General features: G+C 47.8%; 1 protein-coding gene across 6 annotated transcripts in view; it reads right to left on the bottom strand.

The window, feature by feature from the left end:
• The window catches only part of NAV2 (neuron navigator 2), a 367,706-nt gene that overhangs the window by 31,292 nt on the left and 310,230 nt on the right, over positions 1–26,184 (bottom strand). For 5 of the 6 annotated variants that reach the window (XM_045825827.1, XM_045825831.1, XM_045825829.1 and 2 more), the window contains 10 exons: positions 25,166–25,210; positions 22,743–22,903; positions 21,168–21,356; positions 14,538–14,590; positions 9,665–9,688; positions 9,473–9,547; positions 5,148–5,231; positions 4,673–4,784; positions 3,297–3,442; positions 392–564 (listed from right to left, as the gene is read on the bottom strand). In XM_045825827.1, the coding sequence (XP_045681783.1) occupies positions 392–564; positions 3,297–3,442; positions 4,673–4,784; positions 5,148–5,231; positions 9,473–9,547; positions 9,665–9,688; positions 14,538–14,590; positions 21,168–21,356; positions 22,743–22,903; positions 25,166–25,210 (1,062 nt within the window). The remainder of the gene's footprint in view (positions 1–391; positions 565–3,296; positions 3,443–4,672; positions 4,785–5,147; positions 5,232–9,472; positions 9,548–9,664; positions 9,689–14,537; positions 14,591–21,167; positions 21,357–22,742; positions 22,904–25,165; positions 25,211–26,184) is intronic. The other variant, XM_045825832.1, reaches the window with a different exon arrangement.

Below are 26,184 nucleotides of genomic sequence, written 5' to 3'. Positions count from 1 at the left end.
TTGTCCCCAAAGGAGCCAGAACTTCAGCAGAAATAGCCAACTCTTACAACATCACCTCTCCCTCACAGCAGGATGATTATAATAGCTCTTTATACCCATTTCTCTTGTTCAATCCTTAGATAGGATAAGTAGACAACCATTACCCCAAAAAGAGGTAAGCAACCTGCCCGACACCAGCTTACTAACTGATTAGCCACAGTGATAGGCCACCAGCACAAAAACCTAAGTTTCTATTCCCTTTCCACCTCCCCAGTCCAAAAACACTGAAGGGACCTGCATGGCCCCATGAAGGCAAGACATCAAGGACCCCAAGGAGCAGTTAAAACATAACAGGACTCCCAGCTACTCCTGCCTGAGAGAGATGCCATCTGACCCCGACCGACAGACTTACAAGGAGTTGGAATGAGAGTTCCTCAGCAGCGGAGTGGAGCCCGTGGAACCGTTGTGCGGTAACTTTGGCGAGGAAGGCAAAGAAGAATCCGTCATCTCCTCAATGTCTGAATGAGAGGACGCTGACTTGGGGGACTTCTTCTTCCCAAAAGCTTGCTTGAAGGAGCTGCGTAACTGAACAGACAAGACCGTCAGCCTGGCGGGGGCTGCGACCAACAGGTAGGCCTTGGCAAAACAGGAACATGCAGGCAAAAGGGCCATTAACTCTCCCACATTTTCTTCCCACCCGTGAAGAAAAGTTCCCCACAGCTCTCTCCAATCAGTTGCATTAAGGGAAGAAAAGTTATCTCGTGTGGACAGCTCAAAGGACTGGACCTGTGGGTAACATTCCATGCCTACTCTCGGTTCAAGACTAGATGCCAACAGCAAGACAGAGCCTGGCTCAGCAGGGGGATGTCGGGAGGATGAGGTGGCACAGCAACGAAGCGGGATGCTCAGACGCGGTGACGGATGCGGATGAGGTTAGTCATATCAATGGATGGGTTAGCTTGGTATCTGATATTAACAGACTTGCTTACCTCATTGACCTGCCAGGGAAAACGCAAGCAAAAATGGGGGAGGGGAAGGAAAAAAGACAATTTTTAACAGAGAAAGCCAGTGACGGGGAAAGCTTCGGACTTTTCAGACATGACATGACTAATTGTAAACACCACACAGAGAGGAGGTTTCCAGTAAGACCACAAATCTTTCAAAGCACGAGGGGCATCTTCCTCTGTGATGCAAGGAAAAGAATTACGAGTCTGGAAGTCCCAACAATCTGAGTTATTACAGCTTCTCTGTCTGGTTGGAATACCTGTCCCCCCTCACCTGTGCTCCTCACCCTTTGTCCCTCATCAGTCACCTCTCTATGCCTTAATTTTTTTTTTGGGGGGGGGTGTCTTTTCTTCTCAGCAAGGAAGGGCAACTGCACTGCTACTGCACTGGTCCCTACTCACTGGAGAACTCCCTGACACCTGCATGTAGGGGCTCCTGTTATCCTCGCATACACACGAGACAACACAGTAAGCAGGGAATCAGTCACCTCACTGTGTTACTAAAACAAAAAAAGATATTTTTAAAGAAATTTATTCACCATACTGGGGGAAAGAAACTGGTATATCACAAATTGCCCAAACCATGAGATGGATGGACCTCAAAATTCTCACGAGACCGTAAAGAATTAAAGTGCACGTCTCTTCTGAAAATCATGGTAAGCATGTAATCTTCTAGGCCAGAAAGTAAAGTTACATCTTGAAAAAAGGTCTTTTAAAAAAGTAACCTCCTTTGGCTAAAGTCCTTTTTTCTTTGGAAAACAAGGTCTGAGGGCTTTCTTTGCCATTGAGAAATTCAGAAAATGGGCCATTCTGAAATAATTAATGGGATTTTTCTCCAATCAATATTTCATCCATAACAAACTAACTCTATGCCCAGCTTGTGGGTGAATCTACATCATACTTCTTTCTTATTCCTACTTCTGATCATAGTTTGAGAGTAGTTATAGAAACAGAAGCATTTGGCACATAAGCCATCAACCTATGCTCTTGCCTCCACCTTTGGTAAAATGCCAGGTGGAAGAGGAGATAACAGAATTTTGACAGAATTAAGCTTTGGGATTATCTGAGGATGCAAATTACCAGTCCTCCCCAACTGCAATGATAACCCAGAGAAACCTTTAAGGCAACATAAATAAGTTTTATTTCTTAAACTGAAGAAAATGGACAGCCACCATTTTTTCATAAAAGAGAATTCTCTCGCCACTTTGATAATCAAATAAGACCATAGTTATCAATAGCATATTAGAAATAGCAACGTGAGTTAATTCTACTTGTTTAAATCATAGCAAATGAGTTGACTAAAAGCCATTAGTAGCTTAAAGAAAAAACTCCATCAGAATGATGAGAGGGTCACACTAAACTGGCCTGTTAGCTTGCCTCCAGTACAGGTCATGAATAATCAACATTACTGAATCCTTAACTCCCCTGTTACCAGACCTCGCCACCCATCCAAGATAACACAAAATGAGCGGGAAGTGTATGGAATGAATGAAGACGTTAAAGCTACTATGAAAACACGATGCTATCGGCACTGACACATGAGGCCCTTGGAGCACTGGCCAACTTCGGTTCCGCTTGGACTGCAAACAGGGAGCAGCGAATGTCCATCAGAATTCCACGGCCTCGACAGTAGAGCCAGAGATTGGGTGGGGAGAGAAGAGTGGAATTTCCCCAGGAGACTGGGAAAAACTGTTCAAGGTGTCACTGAATAGGAAGTAAAGGAGCACATTGGGACATGGAAACGTGGAGAAACGCTGCCCTGGCGACTGGTTCTACTGAACTTGCCATTCTGAGGTATCACCTCCAAAGCGAGAACCATTCACTGACTGCTAACATCACCAGTGTGAAAATTTTACTTTAGCGGTCATGGTCAAAAGTTCTCAAAGAGAAGGGTGGTCTAAGGCTATCATAGGAGATTGTGTAAATAAATAGATAAGGATTATGATTAACAATGGATAATTAGTGATAACACTCCAAAATATACTTTGGAACCAAGAAGAAACCACTTAAGAGTAAATTTGCTCTAGTACCTGGAACTTTCTGGCCAAAATATGATGAGGAAGAAATGACACATACATGAAATGAAAGATGAGTAATTCACATAAAGTCTCATGAACAGAAAAACTGTAAGGTGGTGGTGATTTCATAAGTCCTTGTGTTTGGTTGAGCACAATATTGATTTTAGTAGAAACCTACCGACAAACTAAAGGTCTGTGTTTGGAAGTTAAGAGCTCGCCTGGGCTTTATCTGGGGGGACACCGGTGCTGAGATTGACTCTGTTAGTCCCACGTGAGGGTCTGGATGTACACTCACCCAATTCTTCCTCTTCTTTTTCTTTGAATCACTCTCTATGTTGCTGCCCACACTGGAGTGGCTGGTGGCGCTGTTGATGCTGGAGACGCTGTCGGAGGAGTGCTGTCTGCGGATGCGGAGGTCTGCGGACTGCGAGGTGCCGTTCCCTGCAGACCCGAGGCAGGACGTCAGCAGCTGCTGCCTTAAGCCCATTCCTTTGTCTTAGGGAATAACCCGCACACCTAAGTCTGCACACCCAAGGACTACTCCGTGTTTCCCATTAGGCATCACCTTCTGCCCCTCACTGCTGCTATTAAGGTCCTTGAACAGATGGGTGCTATACCATTTGGTCAATAAAAGAGGGCTCTCTCTCTCTCCTTTACTTAAGCACAAGAAGGTTTAGAGAAAATTCCCCCAACACCAGCTCTCTTAAGCTTTAGATAGATGTTTTTAGTGCCCCCTCCTCGCTGCACTGGCCACCTTTCACCCCCTGGGAGATGCCACACCCACTCATCTTGGGGCTAACCCTCTTCCTGGAATGCTCTTTTCCCTCCACTCCGCCTGGCCAGCTCTTGCTAATCCTTCCCATGTCAACTCTAACATCAAGGCTTCTGGAGGCCTGATATCTGAAACAACAGTGGTGCCAGAATGACACTGACACATGTCATTGCCGGACATGTTGGTGATTCCAAAATAGTTTGCAGACAGTTTTCCTCATGAACACAGAGCTACACCTACAACCTGGTTTGTAGAGCACCAGTGCAGAGTCAGATAGACATGGGTCTAGTCCCTCTTCTGTTTCTAACTGCTCCGTGACCCTGGGAAATGACTCGTGTTTGAAACTCTGCCCCTGCTAGTACAGTGTGGAAAGGCTCAGTATCGCATTCATAAGGGTGTTGTGGAAAGAAAATGAGATCATCAATTAAATAATTGAAACACTGATACAGCACTTAGAACACAGTGAGCGGTCCATAAATGTTAGCTGTCACTATGACTTCTATTATTACTATAATACCATTGTTGCAGGAAGTAACTCATCCTCACACCCACACTGCCCCCCATGTAAGTGACACAGGGACAAAGCAATTTGCTCACAAATCTTTTCCTGGACAAATAGATGAGCCCATTTCACGTTGCCCCACATCAATACGTAAACATCAAAGTGGTAGTGAAATTAAGGGCTATGAAATACTTTGACACTTGGCCAATAGAAATAAAGTTTCTTCCATTTCTGAGATACATCAAAGAGGGTGAGGTGGAATGGCTATCTTCCCAGAGGGCAGAAGTAACTGGGTGACGTATTCGCCTTCCAGGACCTGCCTGGCTGACTCGGACACCCACTCTCTGGCAGCGGTTGCGTCAGGTTGTTTGTCTGAAGGCTGTTTCTGTTCCTTTACCTTTGCAGTTGAGCTCCGGCGTGTTAATTACTCCGTTAATGGCAGCCTGAGCAGCTGCGTTCTGTTTCTTTAGCAATTCAATGGTTTTTCTTAACTCATTCAGCTCTGAATCCTGAGAAGCAGGAAAAAATACATTGGTTATTTTAAAATCATTCTCTGTACAGAGTTCAACCGAAGAGCAAGTTTCAACAGTGGAAGGTAGGAAGTAAAGGAGTGCTAATCAACCTCTGTCTCATCAAACACCAAGTTGGGTCAATTTGCAACATGTGTGCGAGAGCCCATGGCAACAGCAGAAATAGGACTGTGTCATATCTGTCATGGATCAAATTACCACCTGGCCATCTAGGGCACTCAACAGACCTACTCTAAAATCTATACAAATCAATCTGTACATGATCTGGAATGAAAGAATAGCATGTTTAGGTGTGTTTTTAACTCCAAGCAGGGAGGGGAAAAAATATCCTTTCTGCCTTACCTTCTGCTCGGCTGTCATGGTCAAACTCTGAAGCCTGATGGTCATGTTGCCAAGACTCTGCTCAAAGGCTGCCACGAGGTGAGCCTGGAGGGGAAGACACAGCCCGAGTTACATACCCTTGTAAGGTAAGAGTGCTTAAATGGTGCAAAGCACTAGAGACGGAAATCCTCACAGGACCATGCGAGTTAGCCTCTGTCTAATGCTTCCGTCTCCTGAGCCCTGCTGCCCAGCACTCTGGGACTGTTACTCAAGCTTTTCATGTCTCAAAGGCCCTGAACTTCCTCTCACCTTAGGGCCTTTATACACATTTCCCCCTCAGCCTGGGGTGTTCTACCCACCAGCTGCCTCCCTCCCTAACTAATTTTTGCATATCCTTCTCAGGAGATCTCAACTCATGTATTCATGACACCCCCAGATTGGGTTGGTGCCTTCGTATTTACTCTGACCAGCACACTGGGCGGCTGCTTTGTGCTCTGTGGCATCACAGTCAGAACTGTGTGTGCTCTTGCGGGACCTGCTTCACACGTCTCTGCCACACAGCAGGATGACCTTTTGTTCATCACACACCAAGCTCACAGCAGGGGCTCATACTGAGCACGCTTGTAGAGTGAGTGAACAAAGTGGCTGGCATATTTTGCTTGTTATAATCCAAGTTAATAAAAAGCCACGGAAAGGCCCATCTGCTACCTCCTTAGAGAACCCCTCCCCTGTTCTGCCAGGGAGTTACGCCTTTCCCCTGAGCTCCCCTGAACTTTTATAAACCTCTGTTAAGAACACAAGGCACCATTATTTTATATCTTACTAAGACATTTTTTTAAATGCTGCCAATTATAAGTAAAATATGCATCCAAATTTCAAAGATGTTAAAATGTGAAAAGAAAAATGTGCGTCTTAGAATTGAGAAATGTGATATTTTCCCATCTGCCCCCTGCTCTGCAACCCTCTTCAAGGGCAAGAGGCAACTCTGTGTTCTCACACTAAGACCTCTTCCTTCTTCCACAGAGCAGGAGGTGATAGATTGGTTGGTGGACTGAGGGTCCTGGTTAATATTGTTAGAACCAAGAATAAAGAATGGACAAATCACCTAATCCTATTGGACTCAGTTTCTTCATAAAATGGGAACAATATTTATCTTCCTCCCAGGGTTATTACGAGCATTAAATGAAATAATGTAGGTGAAACACAGGAATGAATGAACAGTGTGGAGGAAAGGAAGAGGTCTGGGAATGAGAAAGTGGCCAAAGATACCATCAGAACATCGGAGTAAGGAGATCAAGATAGGGTTCTCAGAGAGGGGCGGGTAGATACACAGAGGGCTGTAGGAGGAATGAGAAGGACCAGCAGGATCCTTGAGAGTCTTGGGGGAAGCCAAGATTTGATCATGTTGGAAAATTCCAGGAGAAAAGATGGGTGATGCACACAGTAAAGAATAAAAGCTGGATAACATCTGGCTGGGGGAGGAGTCACTGCCCTGGGCTGTGTGGAGGGCCCGTGGACGCTGCGATTTGAGGAATGAGTCAGAGAGGCCTCTGTCAGGACATTTCACCAAACAGGAACAGTTGAGGGTAAGATCATCTCCAGGATCAATGGTGGAGTCTTTCCCAGCAACCATAGGATCTGGCCCGGGGGGAGGGCCACTTGCAAGGGACATGTGAAGTGGACTAGCCAGTTCTTTTCTGACTGCGTGCCTGCTCTCTCTTAAAAATTGAGAGAATGCCTTTGCACTTTAAAATAAAGAGATACACTTCAGTCTGCCCTGGAGAATGTGGCCAGACCAGAGCCAATTTAATTCAAGGCAGTCACACGCGGATGAAGGAAGTGGGCCAGGACATGGATGTGAAAAAGGATGATGGCAATCCTGGCATTTCAAGGGAACGACACGGTCAAATTTAAAGGACTGAATTTCCATTTATGTTGAATCACGCCACCCGTGATTCTATCAGTGGGCATTCACATTTTCTCTTCCACTGAAAACACAAACTGCTAGTGAGAAAGTGTTTTTGCAAAGCTCCGGAAGAAACCGCATTTGCTCTGAAGAACCGGAGGTCGGCATTTTGCTGGTGAACGAAAGGACTGACTTTCCGTACGAATGCAACTATGAAAATACAGGCTGAGGCTGCCACAGGCCTGGTTCAGAGCCACGCAACAGCCCCCCTCTCATCCAGCACCATTCTCGCATTCCCAGGGAAAACAAACACCAGTGGTATAAAAACACCCAGAGAAGGTGGCTTTGAGTAGTTTGTCCTAGAAAAACAAACACAGCTTGGCCTGTGGGAGAGATGGCAGACAATAAAACACGTTAGCACTGCTGGTGGTGTGTGGTAAGACTAAATATTTACTTTAAAACAATACGGGATTCAATGGCGTTTGTGAGGAGTGAAACACACTTTTAGAAGAATAGGAAGACAAGAGAGATCTCTGACTTCTGGAACAGAGAGCAGGGTTGCGAATGGCCCAACGTAAGGTCCCACAGAGCAGGAGGTCATTGGAAGAATAAACCCAAGTTCATTATAAGTAAATTACTGCTTTAAGATTAGTGAGGGGCAACAGTTGACAGCTGCAATTCTTAAGTAGAGGAGTAGTTCGAGATCACTTAGGAGAGGGGGTCACTATCAGATCTCACACACTGGGATTATACCCAGGAGATCCTGGCTTATTGGGTCCGCAGGCGGCTCTGGATTCAAATGGTGACCCAGATAAAGAGTCTGCTCTCAGGAAAATGCTTCTGCTGTTCTGAATGGGATCTAAGCCTCAAATTCAGGTCTCACATCAATTTCTGATGGTCTTTTGATAGCGTTACTGATGGTGGACAAAGTAAAGAAAGAAAAGGAGGACTACGAAACACGCAGTGGCCTAATACGTCAGGGCTTTGGAAGAAAAATCTAAGATTTCTAGAAGTGTGAGAGAGCTCAGAAACATGAATACTAGTGACAGCAGCCACTGGTTATTGAGCTTGTAACCAAGGGCCAGCACTGTGCAAGGCACTCATGTGCAGACTTTAAAGAGAAATGGTTTCCTTGAGTAGCCTTGGGCTCAAGCCAGGAATTACGTGGGCCAAAACTGCAGGTGAAATATTAATTTGGACCAAGCTTCTTGGTCCAAGGAGGACAACCTTTTCAGCTTGCTTTTTGCTTAGCAGCTATGGGGTTAGGCAGATTGTTTTCTGACCGCCTCGGGCACCTGTGTGTGCAGACTCAGGCTGGGCTGTGCACTCCTGTGTAGGAAGTCTTGCCCCAGAGGCATCTCAGCACCTTCCCAAACCTCAGGCTCTGCCTTCCGTGCGTCAGCCCTGCAGCAGGTCTCCTCTACAGACTGGTCTGATGGGGTAGGAGCTCTCTGCTTCTACTCTCACCTCATTGATCCTATCGCCGCACCGACCCCCCATGGCTCTGCTGGAGGCCCACTGAGAGGGCTTCACTGCCTTCAGAAGGAAGCCCAACCTCCCACCTAACAGCCAAGGGCCTCTGCGGTGCACCTTGACCATGGCCTTTCGTTGGCACCTCCTTCTTTCTCCCCTGCACCCTGCCTCTCATCCAAATGCATCAAGACCATTCACCTTGGGCTTTTGCACCAGTTATTCTTTTCAGTTAGAAAGTTGTCCTCCCCATGCACCTCCCCTGCATAGTATCTGTCAGATGTCACCTCCTCCAGGAAGCCTTCCCTGACCTCCTACCCCACTGAGACTGAGATAGGTGCTCCTCCTACATATTCCCACAACCTTTTCCCCTTGATCTCTATCATAACAGTTATCGTGTTATGGCAAAACTGTTTTGTCTCTCTGCTGTGCCAGACAAACAACACTAAAATGACAGTGACTTGCTTGCTTTGCTGTTGAACCCACAGCGCCGGGGGCATAGTTGGCACTTAAACAATTGCTGAATTGAGTGCTGGCTGGCAGTGCCCCCTGAACACGTAATTGTGTATGTTATAATTACAGAGCAGTCAGCTCTTTATTGTGAAACCTTAGGTTTCCTCCCCCACCACCTTTATTCCCCTTCTATGAAAGTTTTCAGAAAGAGAAAGGGAAGGGAAATGAACGTTTCTGAGCACTTAATATAGTCCAGGTACTGATCCCGTGACAGCTCTGATGGGTAGTATCATTGCCCACGGTACAGAGGAGCAAATACAAGTGTAGAGGTTAGAGAACTTGCCCAAAGCACAGCCTGTAAGGGGCAGAGCCGACATCCACACCCATGATGCTACAGCCCGTGTGTCACACCACAGGACTTCCACGGTGCTCTGGGCCGGGAGGCTTCAAGCTGACGCTCAGCAGGCCACAGTGGCTGCCGCCCCTCCGACAGCTGCTGCCCGGGGTCCATACTCACATTTGCTGTCAGCTGGGTGGTCAAAGCGGAAACCTTTTCCTGGGAGGCATCCAACTCCCGCCGCAGTTTGCGAATCTAAAGAAGACCGGGGACAGGGAGGGTTACTTGCTTTGGGAGTCCGTTTCCAGGCTGAACTGGGTGAAATAACGGATGACGGTGGAAAAGGAAATCGACCAGCAAACGGTCACTTACCTCTGACTGGCATTTCTCCTCCGGCTGTAAAGAAAACACAAGGCGATTAGAGGAGTTGAGAAACAACAGAATAGAGCAGACCAGCCTGCGGACAGTAACCATATCTGGGTACTAATAGCAGTCTGGAAGATTTACCAATTTCTTTCCTGGTGCATTTTTCTAGACAAACTGGTTTTGGAAAAAATTTAACCCATGAAAAAGTCCAAAACAATCAGCGTATTATTTTACGAAATTACTAAGTAGTAGACACTCTAATCACTTCGGTTGTGAGGAATCCCCTGTCCCCACATGGGATGGTGGCAGGGTCAGGGGCCCAGGAGAGGGGTTGTGAGAAGGATAGTAGGGGCCAGGGCAGGTGCCAGACTGAGAAAATAAACACACAGGCAACCTCGAGTTCCCCGGTTACTGTGACCCTGGGGAAAGAGAGGTGACGCCTGGGGGTCCTTGAGATGGCAGAGCCTTCCATGCTGGGCCCCAAAGTTTGTTCTCTGACTGCAGCTGGCTGCCAGTGGGAGAACAAAACCACCCCTCTCCTCCCAGAGGGGGAGCCCACCTGGGTGGGGGGGGGACCTACGGCCAGGGGAACCTTTCTTTCCCCTTCCTTGGGTTCCCAAGGGGCTCCCAGAAGGAGGCTCCCCCTTACCCCTTCCTGGAAATGCTGGAAGTGCTCCCGCCCCTCTCTCCACAACCCCCCTCACACTTGTCCAGGGAGAAACAGTGACGTGGAAGCCAGGTAGGTGAGTGAAAATCGGTAAGGGCCCTCTTTTGTCGTTGGGTCCTCCCTGAATGTCCTAATCCAAATGTATTAGCGATAAACTCATTATTTTTTAAAGCTAGCACCTGACTCTGGTGTCTACTTCTCTATTCAGAATGTAAATGGGTGGGATTCATTAGACACCCCCACCAAGGCCCCACCCCCATAAGCTGGGGCAGGTTCCTATCCAATCTTCCTTCACTCTGCTCCCCACTGCCCTCATTCCCAGCCCTGCCCACAGCCCCCGTGCCGTCCAGGCTGGCTTCTAAGAGCGGCAACTAACTTTTAGGTAGACTGGGGCCAAATTGCTTAATCCTTGCAGAAATTCCATGAAGTAGGTTTGCCTATAATTCCTCTGAGGCTCAGAGAGGTTATGTCTCTTCCCTACCTCACACAGCTGGGCCATCTCCTCATCTAAGAAACATTTTCAGGAGAAGGTCTGGAGATGTCTCAGGGTTCACTCTTTCCCCCCAGATAATATTTATCAGTCCCTCTTTGTCCATCCACCCCACCTATCAAATATTTATTGACTTCCTTTGTGTGCCAGGTACTGTTTAAGAACTTAGATATCCCTGTTAACACGTCCAAGTCCCTCGCCTCATGTTACTCACATTCTGATAATGATAACTAGCACACTCTGGCTGGTATAGCTCAGTGGACTGAGCATGGGCCTGGCAACCGAAGGGTTGCTGGTTCGATTCCCAGTCAGGGCACATGCCTGGGTTACCAGGTCCCCAGTGAGGGGTGCACAAGAGGCAACCACACGTTGCTGTTTCTCTCCCTCTCTTTCTCCTTCCCTTTCTCTCTCTCCTAAAATAAAATCTTAAAAAAAAAAAAATAACTAGCATTAGTGTCCCAGGTTCGATTCCCAGCCAGGGTACATTCCTGGGTTGCAGGCCATAACCCCCAGCAACCGCACATTGATGTCTCTCTCTCTCTCTCTCTCTCTCTCTCTCTCTCTCTCTCTCTCTCTCTCTCTCTCTCTCTCTCTCCCTCCCTCCCCTAAAAAATAAATAAATAAAATCTTTAAAAAAAAAATAACTAGCATTTATTGAATAGTGCCACATGCCAGCAACTGTTCCAAGCACTTTATATTCAGTATTCACTTCATCCTCGTAACAACCCTCTGCGTAGGCACTAACACCATCACCTTCTGTTTTGCAGATGAGGAAGGTGAGGCACAGAGAGGACTGGTCATCTGCCCGTGGTCACGCTGGGATTAGATCCAAGGCACTCTGGCTGCAGAGCCTGTGATCTTAACCAGCATATTCTCCTGCTTTTACTATAGCTACATTCTCATGGAAGCTTTCCAGAAATAAGGCCCGATCTTCAGAGTGTGATCCAAAGGGGAAAAGTTAATGGTGAGACTATCAGCGCTATCTAACATCTGGGAGGCTAGCAGAGGCCGGCGAGCAGGCTGAACCATCCAGCCCTACCTCTATCCACAGGCCTAATGCTCCTTCCCCTGTTTCTGCCACTGTCACTGCGCCCACCTGTCTATGGGGGTGAGCCCCTGTTCTCAACGGCAGCCTGGAGAAATCATGTGTTTTATATTTTGCCCCCAGCTGCTGCTGCTCTTCTGCACATCTGGGAAGTCCAGGTGCAGCTGCTGACCTCCCCCCACTTAGCAGCTCCCCATGGAACTCAGCTGCGCTCCCTAACCGGTCACGAAAGCAAGCGTGATCCCAGATGTGGCCTCTTGCATTTTCTCTCCTCCATGGGCTGGCCATGGCTTCTCCACAACAGTTGTTTAGCATCATGTTGCCTTTTCCTGTCTTTGTAATTAAAATGACAGACACATCTCAGCCAGAATGGGCAGTCTTGGATATCCAAGAATTACAGAGATTTCAAGGGGGGAAAAAACCTATTATCATCCAATAAGAGCCTATAAAACACTCAGTTATTAAACAGACTCTTTGGTCTGGGTTGGTGACAACTTCAGAGACTCCAAAGATCTCTTTGCAGACAACAAATGAGAGCTTGTTCACCTTAACATTTGCAAAGGCGCCTGAGTATTTGTTTCAGAATTTCATCACCACCCAGTGGCTAATAATAGATGAGGGAGCGCACATCAGTACTTGCTGGGAGCAGAGTCTAGCAAGACTTGCAGGTTCCCTTGGAATTAGCAGACTAGTCTGGCATGAAAACAGCTAATTGTTAGACTCTCTCTCTTTTTTTCAAGTCTGCAAAGGTAACCTAAATTCTCAGAGAGGGCACATGCCAAGGACAGTAAAGGGGAACCTCTGATTCCATAACTGGTGGGATGTCAGAGGTTGTGGGGACCTCAGAGACCACCTTGCTTGGCTCTCCGACACCAAGAGCAACAGAGCGACACCCAAAATGATGAGGTGATTTGTCCAAAGTCATACAGGGAGGAAGAAAAATTGAGATTAGACTTCCGGTTTCTTGTTATCCAGATGAATTAATTATTGTTAGGTCTTTGGTAATTTGTGAACTTATATCAACTCGGAAAAGACCATTTCTCATTTAATGAAAATACCTGCTTCATGTCCAGCCAGCACAAGAGCTCTGGGAAAAGAGACCTCTGACTGCAAGGACCTCCAATGACTGGCATGAGGGCAAGGGATGGGTTCCACCACCGGAGGCTCACAGGTGGCACAACTCACGCATTTCCCCTCCAAGACTGGCTGGCACAGGCCAGCCTCCCGGTTTTCCCTCCTCTCAGAAGGGCCCGCCCCTCTGGGTGGACAGGGAACCCTGGGAAAGCCACTGAGAAGACACAGGGCACGGGCACCAAAATGTCTGCTATGGTGGCTCTGCACCAACCCTGTGAAACTAGAGTCCCACGTCCTATGTCCCTTGGGACTCTCTGGTGCCTCTGCTTTCCTCTTTCAGCAGCAGGCTCCTCTCTACACTTAAACCATATCTGCAGGGCTTAGCCTGGCACGTCTTTAGTGCCAGTAATCCTGTTGAAGCGGTGAATCTCGGCTTGACAGTCCCATCTCTGGTATTGATATCACAAGAGTTTCAGTGTAGAACAAAGGCTGGCTCACAGTTAGAAGGCCACCTCTATGCTTTCCTAGTAGATAACAGCTTAAACGGTCTCTCCCCAAGGTTACTATATATAAAGCCTTTAACATGAAAGCCAGGACTCTGTGATGAAATTTCAGAGAAGGCGATTAGCTGCAGAAAGAGGTACTTTGGAGTCAGAGGGGTGAGGGGAGTAGGAGAAAGAGAGCATTTCTAGGCCTTCCAAATCAGACCAGGTCAGCAGTCGTAGAAGTGTTTGCTAGAGGCTTAAGAAAGACAGGCTGTGGTCTCTTCCATTTGATTCTGGGACGGCCTTTTACTTACAAGGGGCTATATATAGTTTATCCTGCTATGTAGCCCAGAAACCTGAAATATTAAAAAAACCTTTGTTCTCCACAGAATTAGGGACTAAATAATCTTCAATTCCTAATTAACGGATTTTTTTTCCTATAGGAATTTCCAAGTATTGACACACATAGCTATAAAAAGTAAGCCCCTCTGAACAAACCCAGCGCCATGTCTGATTACATTGGGCTTTTGTTCAGTGGAACTCCCCCGGTCGGCGAACATTTACAGACGCTTCCTCTGTGCCGCGTGCACTGTGTTCATGGCTTCGCGTGCGTTTTCTTGTTCTAGGCAAACCTACTTTTTGAACACTTATTAGGCACTAGGAATAAAAACATAAAAAAGTCCTTGTCTTCAATGAATTTATATTGTAGCAAAATATAATCTTCAGAACCTTTAATCCTCCTTACAACTTCACAAAGTAGGGACAGCTGTTCTTTCTATTTTATAGATAAAGAAACTGAGGCAGAAGATGAATACATTTTTCAAGGCCTTTCTTTTCAAATTCTACCAGCAGGTGGCCAAGGCTTCTCACACACGCTGACTAGTTATCACCCCCCAGCACAATGCCACTTTAACAAAGCAGCCGGTTCCTGATTCGTTGGTTGGTACATTCTCATCAATACCCATTTTATGAATTTCAAGCTGGTTGCCTAATTAATCGATCCCCTTATAATGGAAATACTCTCTCTAGGAAGAACGCCGGTCTTTTATTCTCGACACATTTGATAAAGGAACCTCAGCTCACACCATCATAACTATACAGCATTGATTTTTACTCACCGTCGAATAAATTGACGATGTGCTGGAAACCAAGGAGAGCGAGGATCCGTGAACTGTTTGAGAAAAGAGAAGAAAAGGTGACTTGCATAGCTGGTGTTGTGGAGCCAGAACGGGGGAAAGGAAGCCGAAATCCAGTCTTCCAGGGCAATGCCAGGCTCAGAGCAAGTCGATTTCACCTTGACCCAACCTTTCCTGGTTCGGCCGGAGGTCAGCATCAAATAAGGAGTAAGTTGTTAAGGGAATCAGTCAATTTTCTGTTACCACATTTTTTTCCTGACAATCTTCTAAATACTTTTCCCCCTTATCAAAATGATACATGATTACTTAATGAAAGTTTTCAAGGACAGCGAAGTGTTGAAAAGCATGTTCACTACCGTAACCCACATGATTCATAATTCTGTCACCCAGAGGCAATCTGCTACCATTCCAGCATACTTCATTCCCTTCTTTTTTCTCAGGCGCTCATTTAGGGTTCAGACCGTGGTGCATGCATATTTTATATCCTGCTAGCATCTGTCACTTGTATGTGCAAAAGTGAGCTGATTGTTTTGAACACAGAAGGCTGTTGGCCATAGTAAATTCATTCTAGATGAATGAGCATTTGTCCACAAACCTTTGTTTAGAAAATATATCCAGTGACTTTAGAGTCTTCTTTCAATTTCTATCATGTCCCCGAAGAGACAAGAAAGTGGTATCATCTCTTCTGTCTCCAACTGGTACTTTTAGGCTTAGAACCATCCTCGTACCCTCTCATCACCCTTCCTGCCCTCAGCCAAGAGGAGACACTTTATTAATTGCTCTCATGAAATTTTAAAGCATGGTCTTTTCTGCGACAAGGTATTCTGGCTGACTTCTCTTTTGGGAAACCAGATTCTTTCATGACATTTTCTTGGTACTCTCTCAACAACTTGTTTCAAAGACAGAAATACACCTGGGGAGGCCTCACAGACCTTTTCACTGGGCAGAGCTTTCCTGACCACAGGTGGAATGCCTCTACTCCGTATTGCGCTATCACCTTTGGTCTGAGAGTCGGAGGATCAGGCGTAACTTCCCACATGTGCTCAGTGGATTCCACTTACCTCCCAAGGAATGAACTCAGCGTGGAGCAGCAGTTGGCACAAGCGACCTGCTTACGTAATGTCTGAGGACCAGCTCAGTGTACCACTCAGGTGCCTCCTAACACTACAGATCTTACACTGGCCTCTCAAGGATGCCTTGGGCAGCACTTTGCCTCCTCAGAATTTCCACCCATACAGTTCCTTTTGTTTAGGATGAATTTCATTTCTGTCTGCCCTGACCATCAGGATCAGCGCAAACACCTTCTCCATGAAGCCTTCCCGTATTTCCCTGACTCTCATCTACATAGGCTTTCTCCTTCTGAACTCACATTGCTCTTGGCTTGCCCTACCAGCCTTCTCTCTTTGCATGTGCCTGTTACAATGAGGCTGCCCCTGCACCATCACTCACATCTACTTTCCTTAGCAATGCCCAGAGTTCTAGACCTTTGCCTCCATTCTCTCTCCAACCATGACTCCTCTGACTCATATCCCATAAAATATCAGTAAAGGTGTTAACAGCCAATCATGGCTTTTAGCATTAATATGTCCACACATTAATAGAGGCCTCTCATGTCCCAACCTGGTGGCTTAATGTTCCAAAGGGGTAACCTACTTCAGCCCCAAAACACAAGCTCAGTCGGAGATTATACTGGAGGCTGAGTTGGGGTCAGAGACGGGGACAGCATGGCCCCGAGATCACACCGTCTCATCACCCTGCCCTGCCAGGTGCCTGTACAGGGTGGCTGCACAGCATACGGCTGCTGGAAAATGAAAAATTGTTTTCTGTTTCTCCACCACACAGGCTTACTGACAATGCCTTCAGCAATATCTCAGTGTAACAGGGGCTACGGGGCAAGAAGAGCACATCTGGCAGGGTTGGGGTGGAGGCATTTGTTTTTCTCTGAAGTTAACTCCTCTCACTTGGTCCAGAGCAACAGCAAGGCTGTGAGCCAAAGAAAGATTTCTTGATTTCCAGGGTCAACCCCAAACTGCATGTGGCTTCCCTGCACTTGGCCTTCCTTCACGTGAACCGAGCCAAGTCGGAGCCTGGGTTGAGGGGCGTGGATGCTCTCGGACAACAAAAGGCAGATGCGAGTTACAGAGCCAGCGCAGCCAGAGCAGGCCATACGTTTCCTCTCTGTGCTACATCGCCAACAATGTGAAGTCACAAGGAGCCTCAGGGAACACCTAGGCCGTCTCTGCCTTGGAGGAATCTGAAACCAAGACAGGTTAGTGAGCTGCTCAAGGTCATACAGCATTCAGGAATGCAATCGGCTTGCTTCGCCCTTGAGTGACCTGGTTTACTGGTTTCTGGGCGGTTTCTTTCTTTCTTTTTTTTTCTAAAGCCCTTCGGTATGTTTCAGAATGCATTCCCAAACCCCTTGTTCCACCTGCAGGCAGGCACAAGCCAGAACCAATGTTTGAGAAGATGCTTTAGGCAGGGGTGAAGTCACGAGACAGATGAAACCCCCTGGGCATATTCCAGCCAATAAAGCAACAAGAGCTCTGACATCGCACGTGGGCATCTCATCTGTACATTCAGCTTCATATGAATCAAAGCACTTTCTCATTTGTACTATTGTTTAAAGGGACCCTTATCGTCGCAGAGAATTTATACGGAGTATGCCCAGACAGGGCAGAAGTTTCTATCCCCAATTAACGGAAGAACAAATTAAAGCCCAGAGAAGCTAAGTGATGTGGCTGAGCACACACAGGTGCTCAGGAGCAGAGAAGAAGGTGAATCCGGGCATCGTACCCTGGTTCTCGCCTCACCACTGGGCACTGCGTACTGGGAGCCGGTGGGAATGAGGTTCGGTTCTGAGGGCGGACAGACTGCCCCCTCAAGCAGCAGAGACGTATAACCGAACACTGAGAACAGGCTGATGATGGTCCCGGGTCACCTCACACAGGCAGGAAAGCCCAGCCGCGACCAGGGCAGAGCCAGTGTCAAGGTGGAATTGTGTAGAAAAACAGATGGCTTGCACTGAGAGCTTGGGATCTAGTCCTGGCTGGTGAAACTCCTCAAGTCACTTCTTCTGTCTCAATTTTGTCATTAACAAAACAGGGATGAAATGGCCTTTGCGGAGAAGGATGAAATAAAACATGACAGTTATAACAATAGCTACCACTGATTGAGTCCTTACTCTAAGCCCCTTTTCAAAGTCATTTCACTAAACGCTTTCCAGGATTTATCTCACCTAATCTTCAGCAAGCCTTCGAAGCAAGTACAACTCTTTTCCATATCTCGGTGAACAGGCCCCGGCCAGGGTCCGGCCCCTTACGAAAGCCTCACTGGTAACACGGAAGGAGCCAGGATTTGCCCTGCAGCTGTAACTCGGGGGTGAGACCCACAAGTGAGCTGCAAGGCGGGATTTCTTCACGAAAAGCTGCCTGGCCCTGCCCCTGCGATTCCTCACGGAATGGTTTAGACTGCACGAGCTCCTAAGGGTGAGCGGTACAGATGCAGGATTGTTTTTTCCTCCAAAGACATCCATTTAAAAATGCCTCAAGCATCCCCCTGAGTGTACGCTATTGGAGTTGACTTTAACATTGCATAATGCACCTGATGGAAGTGAACTGACCTGAAATAACTTGGAAGGGCTGTATGTGGGCCATGCCTCTGCCTAACCTACACGGTTATGCTATCCACGCTTCCTTCAAAACAGAAGACGCTTATTAAATCCCGCAAAATTCCTGCACAAATACTCGTGCTCGTTCTTCCTAAATTTCCATCCTATGTTCTGGCATGTGATATGCCTTGCTGATTCTTACAAGGAAGTTCTAAAGTGGGATGTGAAATTTTTCCAACTGTTTCTGCAACACTGTAAACACTTCAAGAGAGGGAAAAGAGTCTCTCTATCCAGTGGAATTAAAAACATGCAATGGCACCCAGGGGGAATCCAAAAAACAGAGTAAATAAATACGCGAAACAGAAAGAAAACCTCATATACACAGAGAGCAAACTGACAGTTGCCAGGTGGGAGGGGCTGGGGGGGCTGGGTGAGAAAGGGGAAGGGATGAAGTTGCACAAACTGGTGGTTACAATAGTCATGGGGATGTCAAGGACAGCGTAGGGATGCAGTCAAAAACACTGTAACCCAGGGGACCGCTTCGTCAGTTACATAAACCATACAGTCCAACCACTGTGCAGTGCACTTGAAACTAGTACAATATTAAATGTCAACTGCAACTGAAAAATTAAAAATGAATTTTAAAGAAAGAGAGACAAAGAAAAACCCATCTTGTTGCACAAGCCATATTTTGCTTTTTTTGCAATAGCCTTGGAAAAGATAAAAATGCATGACGCCGAATATCCCCAAAGAAGAAAACGTTGTGTTTACAGTGTATCGACAGCAGTCCCCGCCTCTTCCCCACAAATCTGACTTCCACCTCTGATGTCAGCTCCATGTGGCCGTGTGTGACGAGGGTGACCAAAGTCTAGACACTGCCTGCGGGCAAGCACTCGTTATCAGTGTCACTCTGACACCCGATACTCCACGGTGGTGCTGCCCGACAGCTTGATGCCAGGTGAGTAAGGAAAAGTTATCCGATGAGGGCACTGCAGTGGTCCTGGGCCTTTGTGAGGCTAAGCGTGCTTGGCTGGGCAAGTCTCGGCACTGCACGCAGTTCACTCAGGTACGCTCGTGACAGAGAAGATGAATGCAGCCCAGGATGCACCCCACCTGTGAGTCGTCCTCAGGAGGGCTGGGAGTGCTCTGGGGCCCTGTCTGGCCGGCACACTGACTGTGAACAAAGCGCAAGACAAACTGCCTGCTCCTGCACCTTAGGGTCAACACATCCGCCAGTGTTCCGCTCCAAGTGGTCACAGCACTCAGTTTTAGCTCTTAAATCCAGGGAAACTCTCTCAGTCACTCAGGCCCCACCCTCCTTAATCCTCAGTCCCTGCAGGTTCCCATATATGGATTTATAGACTTGCATCTGCTCACTGAATGTCATTGGATGCAAATGATATATAAATTAGGATGGAGAGAATTAAGTTGCTAAAAAGATTAACCAGGGCAACTGCTCTGTAATTGAACTCTAAAACTCTTAAGGCACAGCAGGCCCTGACTGGTATGGCTCAGTAGGTTGAGTGCCAGCCTGCAGACTGAGGGGGTCACCGGTTCAATTCCTGGTCAGGGCTCTTGCCTGGGTTGCGGGCCAGGTTCCCAGCTGCGGGTGTGTGAGAGGCAATGGATTGGTGTTTCTCTCACACACCAATGTCTCTGTCCCTCTCTTTCTCTCTCCCTTACCCTCCGTCTAAAAATAAGTAAAATCTTTAAAAAAAAGAAAGTACATTGGGCAAACTAGAAGCCTATATCCCACATTTCTGTTCCTCCTGGCCTGTTTAGAGATTTCTGAAACAATCACAGGTTTGATTGTTCTTTCCTACTAGGAGGATGCTGGGCCTATTCCCCACTGTGACAGGAACTGGGGGCAGAGGGCAGTACCCCTGACTCCCCTCCTATGTTCTGGTCTGTGTTTGGCAAAAAAAGGGGGGTACCACTAGAGATACAGCCCCCAGCCTGGGCTCCCTTTGCACTCCGAGTCCCCATCCTCTGGTGGGGGACTTCCTGCTGCCAGAACACCAATGCTAAAGCTGCATCTACAGGCTGAGACATGTAATAACATCATTGGGATAACATTTGTATGTACTATCTCATTTAATTCTCGTAATTCTGAGAGCTGGGTGCTATTATCACTCCCATTTTATCAGTGAGAAAACAGAGGCAAAGAGAGGTCAAGTAATTGCCCAAGATCATGTACCCAGCACAAGGCGGGACTGGAACTCAGACCCTGGTTGTCTCACTGCACATTCTTAACCGTTCATTAGTCAGGGAGTCCTTCCTCCACCGCCCTATCAGCCCACCTTCGGGAAGCTTCGGGGGAGTGGGCGATGTCCCTCCACTGTGTTCCGACTGCTCGTCTCCCTGACTCGCACCTTGAGTGCAGGAACAAAGGGAAAGAGGACTGAACAGAGGAAGGAAGGCGGCCAACAAACTTGCCCACAGTATTTTTATCCCAAAGTTCTGACTATAATGAACAGGACACAAAAGTCTAATCTAAAATATTCCCAACTAACAAGCAAAGAAGGAAAAGAGCATCACTGAAGGCAATAACTAAGAAAAATGGATGCCTAAATAAAGAAGCGGAAAATTCCGCAGTGCAGCGGAGAGACACGGTTGACCCCCAGAGCCGCAGAGGTGCGTCAGCCCAGGGAAATGAACTCTCCAGGAACTTGCTCTGTGGAGATGGTGAGCTGGCGGCTGCAACCTCGAGATGGAGGCGTGTGCCAAGAAGCTCCGGCCCACGTCCAAGGCAGAGAAGCCTAGAGCGCAACTCAGCCAGCTCAGAGGGTCGCCAGAGGTTTTTTTCAGCAGCCTCTTCCCTAGAGTCCTGCGAGGTTTACCAAGACCCAGACCCTACTATTTAGTTCCCCAGTCCGACCCCCAGAGTCCGTGGGAGAGTTGGAAGCACTTTCAGGTAGACTCTAGCTCAGTGAAGTGACCTTGGCACAGAAGAGCATGAACTACAACCGCTGGCCTGGGAGAGGACCAGTCTCCTTGCTTACCTTCTTCAAACCCATCCCGGAACGAGCCCGAGCGGCTCATGGTCCTGCTCTTCTCATCCAGGGACATGGAGCTGTTCCGGAAGCGGCTGTCGGTGTACGGGTCATACTGCCCGTCGGCATTGGAGAGGCTGTGGGTCCTCAGCATGGTCGGGTTGGACAAGCTCATCTGCGTGACGGTGGTGGGGCTCGCTGGAACGAAAGGGATGATGGAATCAAAAGGCTGCAAAGTCACGTCTCTGTTTGAATCCTGGACTGGGGCGAAGAGGAGACTGCTTATTATCAGCCATATCCGTCCCTGCCAACTCCTCTCCCTCGTCTATTTTCCAAAAGGTAGTCACATCAGCATTTGAGTTACACACTGAGAGCTAAAAATAAGGGAGGAAAGGTGGGTCAGTTCCAAAGCTGAGGCTCTGGGCCTCAGCTTTCCAACTTGGCACGTTCAGACAAGCTAGTGTCACCTTCCAGGCATGAGCTAATTACTCCCTGGGCTCATCTGGAACAATTCCCTCTAAAGCCAAAAGCCCAAAATAGTCCCACCGGGCTTTTGATCAGATGGGAAGCATTTGTGCATGACAAGAAACTCCTGCCTCAAAGAGTTATGGCTGGGAAAGAACAACATGCACACAGGTCTCGTTGCCTCGGATGGGGAACGCCGAATACCGGTGCCTCAAGAGCTACGGTGCAAAGGAGGCACATTTACTGTAGCCGAAACTAGCTTTCTTATTAAAATCCTGTCATTAGCAATGTGCACTGTTTCAGAAGTATCCCTGCAGTTAACCCAAAAGGAAGAGTTAAGTCATACTTGATTACAAGCCACACCTGTCCTTAAATAAAGACTCTGAGTTTATTATCCACAACACTCAGGAAGGGCTGCTGCTCTCTCTCAAGAATGGAGACAAGACTGGAGAAGCTCTTACCTGCCTCTATCAGTCTCCCAAGGCTCAGCTCCCACCCTGCTACCTTCTTGTCACCTTCTCCTGTAATTCCAGGCAGGGCTAAGCTTTCCTTTTTCTAACTGTACATAATACTTCAGTTTCTACACAGCTTCCTATAACGCTTTGGCCTCTTCTCCTTGATCCTATTTACGAGTCTGCCTGAGTGTGTTTGCTGCATTAAAAAAGAATCCACTGACCTATCAGCAGGGAGCGTGTTACAAATTCCTTCCCTTTCCCCTGTGCCAATCCAAGCATTATGTCAGCAGTAGGCACTTCCAAGAATACTTGTTCAATCAAAACCTGATTTTTATTTCTAGCTTAATAAAGCAATGAGGATGACCAAACATGGTATATGCCATAATACCTACTTCTTCAGGTCTTAGAAATAAAGAATGGGATGGTTAGCTCCTTGCTATATAGCCCTACCTCTATCAGCCACAGGAAGAAAAATGATTGATTAGAATACCAAAACCTTTCCCATTTTCTCCAGCTCTTTTGCTATCCATCTCCTCTAATCCAACTACATTGTGGAAGGCTGATCAGATACTGAGAGTCTGCGACCAACCTGTCTCTTTCAAATGCAAGCTCGCCTCTGCCCTAGGGAGCTGGTCAGCACAGCCACCGACCAGCAGCCACTCACCAAGCTGAGAAAAGTTGAACCTTGTTCCGGAGGGAGAAGTTCCACTGGAGCCGGAAGAAAAGGGGGAGTTGGCAGCGGTGTCCTGCAGACCCCCTGCAGAGTGGGACCGCAACCATTCCTTTGCGTCTTCTTGTGTGCGGAGCTGGGAGGTGGGAGCATACCTGGGCAGACAGAAATCAAGCTGGGATTAACTATGATCAGCACTTATGAAAATGAACTCCGTGAAGCTGACAACGATCAGATAGCCAAAGTTGATGTTAAAAAAGAAATCAGATCACTACACATCCCGAAACTTAAGAAGCTTCTCAAAACATTTTTTTTTTTTTTTTTTTTGCTACTTGGCCGCCTTTGGGGAAAATTGGAATTCCTTGCAGTTTGGAGGGAATACACAAAGAGAGCAAGGTTGGTGAACACTCAAGAAGAGCTGTCACAGAGCGTACTTGTAACATGTCGATGCATGACAGCATCGTGTCAAAGCCTCCCCGCCCCCCTGCCCCCGACGGGACCAAAGCAGCCAAATAAGCTGCTGTTGCAGCTCTGAGGACGTTTTAATTAGATAACTCAGGGCACCTGCATTCTAGAGCACACGCAGGTGGCCAGGAACCATAGCGTATCAGAAACCAGACACGAAAAGGTGTGAGGACAGTGATGCTCACAGCAGTTGCCGAGATCTAGCTCAGGCAAGCCTGCATACAAGGAGCCCTAAATCATCGGCTTTCACACAGGCCAGGCTCTTTGGAGGTCGGTGCCCCTCTTCATTTACTCTGCAGTGTGTTTGGAAATGATTATCGAATGTCTCCAATGAGCTAAGGAAGTGCCTTCATAGATGTTATCTTGAGTCACGTGCTAAGGTTTCTACCTATTTTGTGTGATTTCAAAGTCCGAGTTCTTCTCGTGATGCCCACAGGCAGCTTCTCAAATTTCTACGTCGTCTAAGTGGCCAGAGAAGCCTTAGACTAACAAACAGATTACCATACGGTGGCTGGTGATTACGTCAACAGTGGGATTCTTCTGGCTTAAAAAAAGCTGCTGTGGGTGTGTTGCTGTTGGACTCTGAGCCGAGGGAGGGAACTGGAAAGGGAAAGTCAGGGCGAGAAGGAACAGGAGAACGTGCCTGCCTTCCTGTTTCCACTCTAGGTGGACATGTAACTTTCTAGGTCATACCGGTTGCCTGAAGACAGCTTGTCACATGTCCCTTTGCTGAATTTTTTAAAAGCCAATTTAAAAAGCCAGAGCTCCATCATTTTCACAGGATAGATCTGCTCCAGAAATAGATACGCAGCATTTTGAAATGTTAATATTTAGAGAGGTTAGCTTCCTCTTGGGACAACGGTGGGGCAGCCAGTCCCGCTCATTAGCAGTGGCTGAAATGTACACATCTAGCCCAGTCGCTAATGATCAGCCCCCCTCGGTGTGATGCACACTGTTCAGTACAAAAGGCCTTGCCAGCTCCCCCTTCTAAGGCCACCCTGGGGAGATTTTTGAATACTATTATGTTTAGAATCTTAGAATTGGCTTTCCTTGGAGCTTCTTTGGAAAGAAAGCAGTGATACCTACCTCACGTGACTGTTCAAAATGCTCTCAGCCTTACGAGCTACAGGCTATCCACTAGAGACACGCATGACAGTGTTGAAACATTTCATTCCGAGTTCCGTTCTTTGCAAAGCACATAATGCTTAGTGCAAGGGGAAGCTGATGCCACAGAGGAGGAGGTGTTCAGGGAGAGGGGCAAATGACAGCTGCGACCACATGACACTGAAACCATGGGGCAGGCGCTGGAACCGAGGTTCCTCTGATTGGCCACGTGAAGTAGGTGGTGGGAGGCGCGGTGACTTACAGCATCTTGTTCCACCAGGACCGGCACCCAGAATGAGCCCGGGTCGTGACTTACAACGGGTGGAAGGACATCACTTCCTCATCATCTTCTCTTTCCGCCAAAAACGGATTATGCCCATATCTTGCTGGGTTGATTTGATTTTGATTATTATTTTGATGAGTGCTAAGTATCTGTCCTTAGCAATTTTCTATGGGCCGAGAGTTACGTATTTTCAAATTTGGCGGTGATGTTTCCCTCCTCCATGGCCCTGTCCTGGCTCACAAACCAACATGCTATAAGTCACGCCCTTCCTCTGGGAAGCCAGCCCGTGAACAGAATGGTCGTGGCGACGTGCTCAGTGACGAAATCCACTGGCCTCAGTGGTGCATGACATGGTTTTACCACGATAAGCCTGAAAAAGCACAGCCTCTGCTCAAGCACATAAGCCAACAAATGGAGAGATGAGAATGAGCGGGTGACAGGGGAGCGGTCGTCCAAGGTCTTACTGCGGTGGCCAAAGCGGGGAACCCAGCCCAGCCCGAACCCCCGCCAGCCAAGCCCCAAAGCCACAGCACATGGCATGGATGCAAGGAGGAAACACAGATACCTGAGTCCTTTCTTAGGCAAAGTGTTCCTATCAAGGTGCGGGTCACTGTAGGGAAGTTAAAACAAAAGTGAGAACTTCAGAGAAGCACAGAGAGAGCAGGCGATGTGAGGTGGGACAGGCTAAGACGGGGCTGGAGAGAGCTGGGGAGAGAGACTCACTTGGCCAGGAAGGCCCCGTGCCCAGCGGAGCACGCAGCCTGTTCCAGGGAAGCTGGAGAAACCCAGCCCTTGGCCCGCACTGCCACCAGCGCAAGCTCCACCCTGAGCCACCGGGAGGCCTGAGCCACTCTGCCCCGCAGGTTCGAAACCAAACTCGGGGGCTGCCGCACCTTGAGGCAGAGCCCGTGCCTTCCACCGCCCAGTCGCCCATCTCTGCACCGTCACCACTGCTTCTTGGAGAGAGAGATGCCACCTCCTCTGCACTACCTGCTCTGGGCCACCTCAGTGCCACGGGCGGTGACTTCAAGTGAGACAAGGGACTTGCTGGAGAGTTTTAAGAGGCCTGCAGTCTGCATATTTGGAATTCACAAGTGAATTCCAGGTCCCTCTCAGTTTCTGCAGCCCTCATTGGATGTAGCTAAGAGCTGAGCCCTGGGCCGGAGTCGGGGCATGTTACAACTTGCGGGCTGATAAAGTCAAGGCATTTGGGTTTCCAAAGAACAAGGGTTTAAAGGCTTGGTCTGTGAGTCTGACAAAAACAAAGATTTTGCTGTTGATGGGGTGAAGAGGGCTTTCATTAATTTTTTTTTTCTATCATGAAACAACATCTGCTTGTTATGTTTGGCCAAGCCACGGCTCCCCCACAAATTTAAGGTCAATATCCATTTCTGAGGCCCACCCACAGGACAGCTGGGGGCAAACAAGCCTCTTCCTTTATAAAGTCTCAACGCTCCACATACTCTTTCTCATTATCACTACAGGAAATGGGCACACAGAACACAGCAGCCTACAAAACAGAAGGAGCCAAATTGCAGCGAAGGACTTTAAAGGGAGAAGAGCCAGCTGCGTGGGGAGTGGAGG

The sequence above is a fragment of the Phyllostomus hastatus genome, unplaced genomic scaffold (assembly GCF_019186645.2).
Source record: "Phyllostomus hastatus isolate PE091 unplaced genomic scaffold, TTU_PhHast_1.1 phas_scaffold_585, whole genome shotgun sequence".
In the NCBI taxonomy this organism is placed as follows: Eukaryota; Metazoa; Chordata; class Mammalia; order Chiroptera; family Phyllostomidae; genus Phyllostomus; species Phyllostomus hastatus.
Note: the sequence above shows the minus strand (reverse complement) of the source record. Positions and strands in the feature narration are given on the sequence as shown.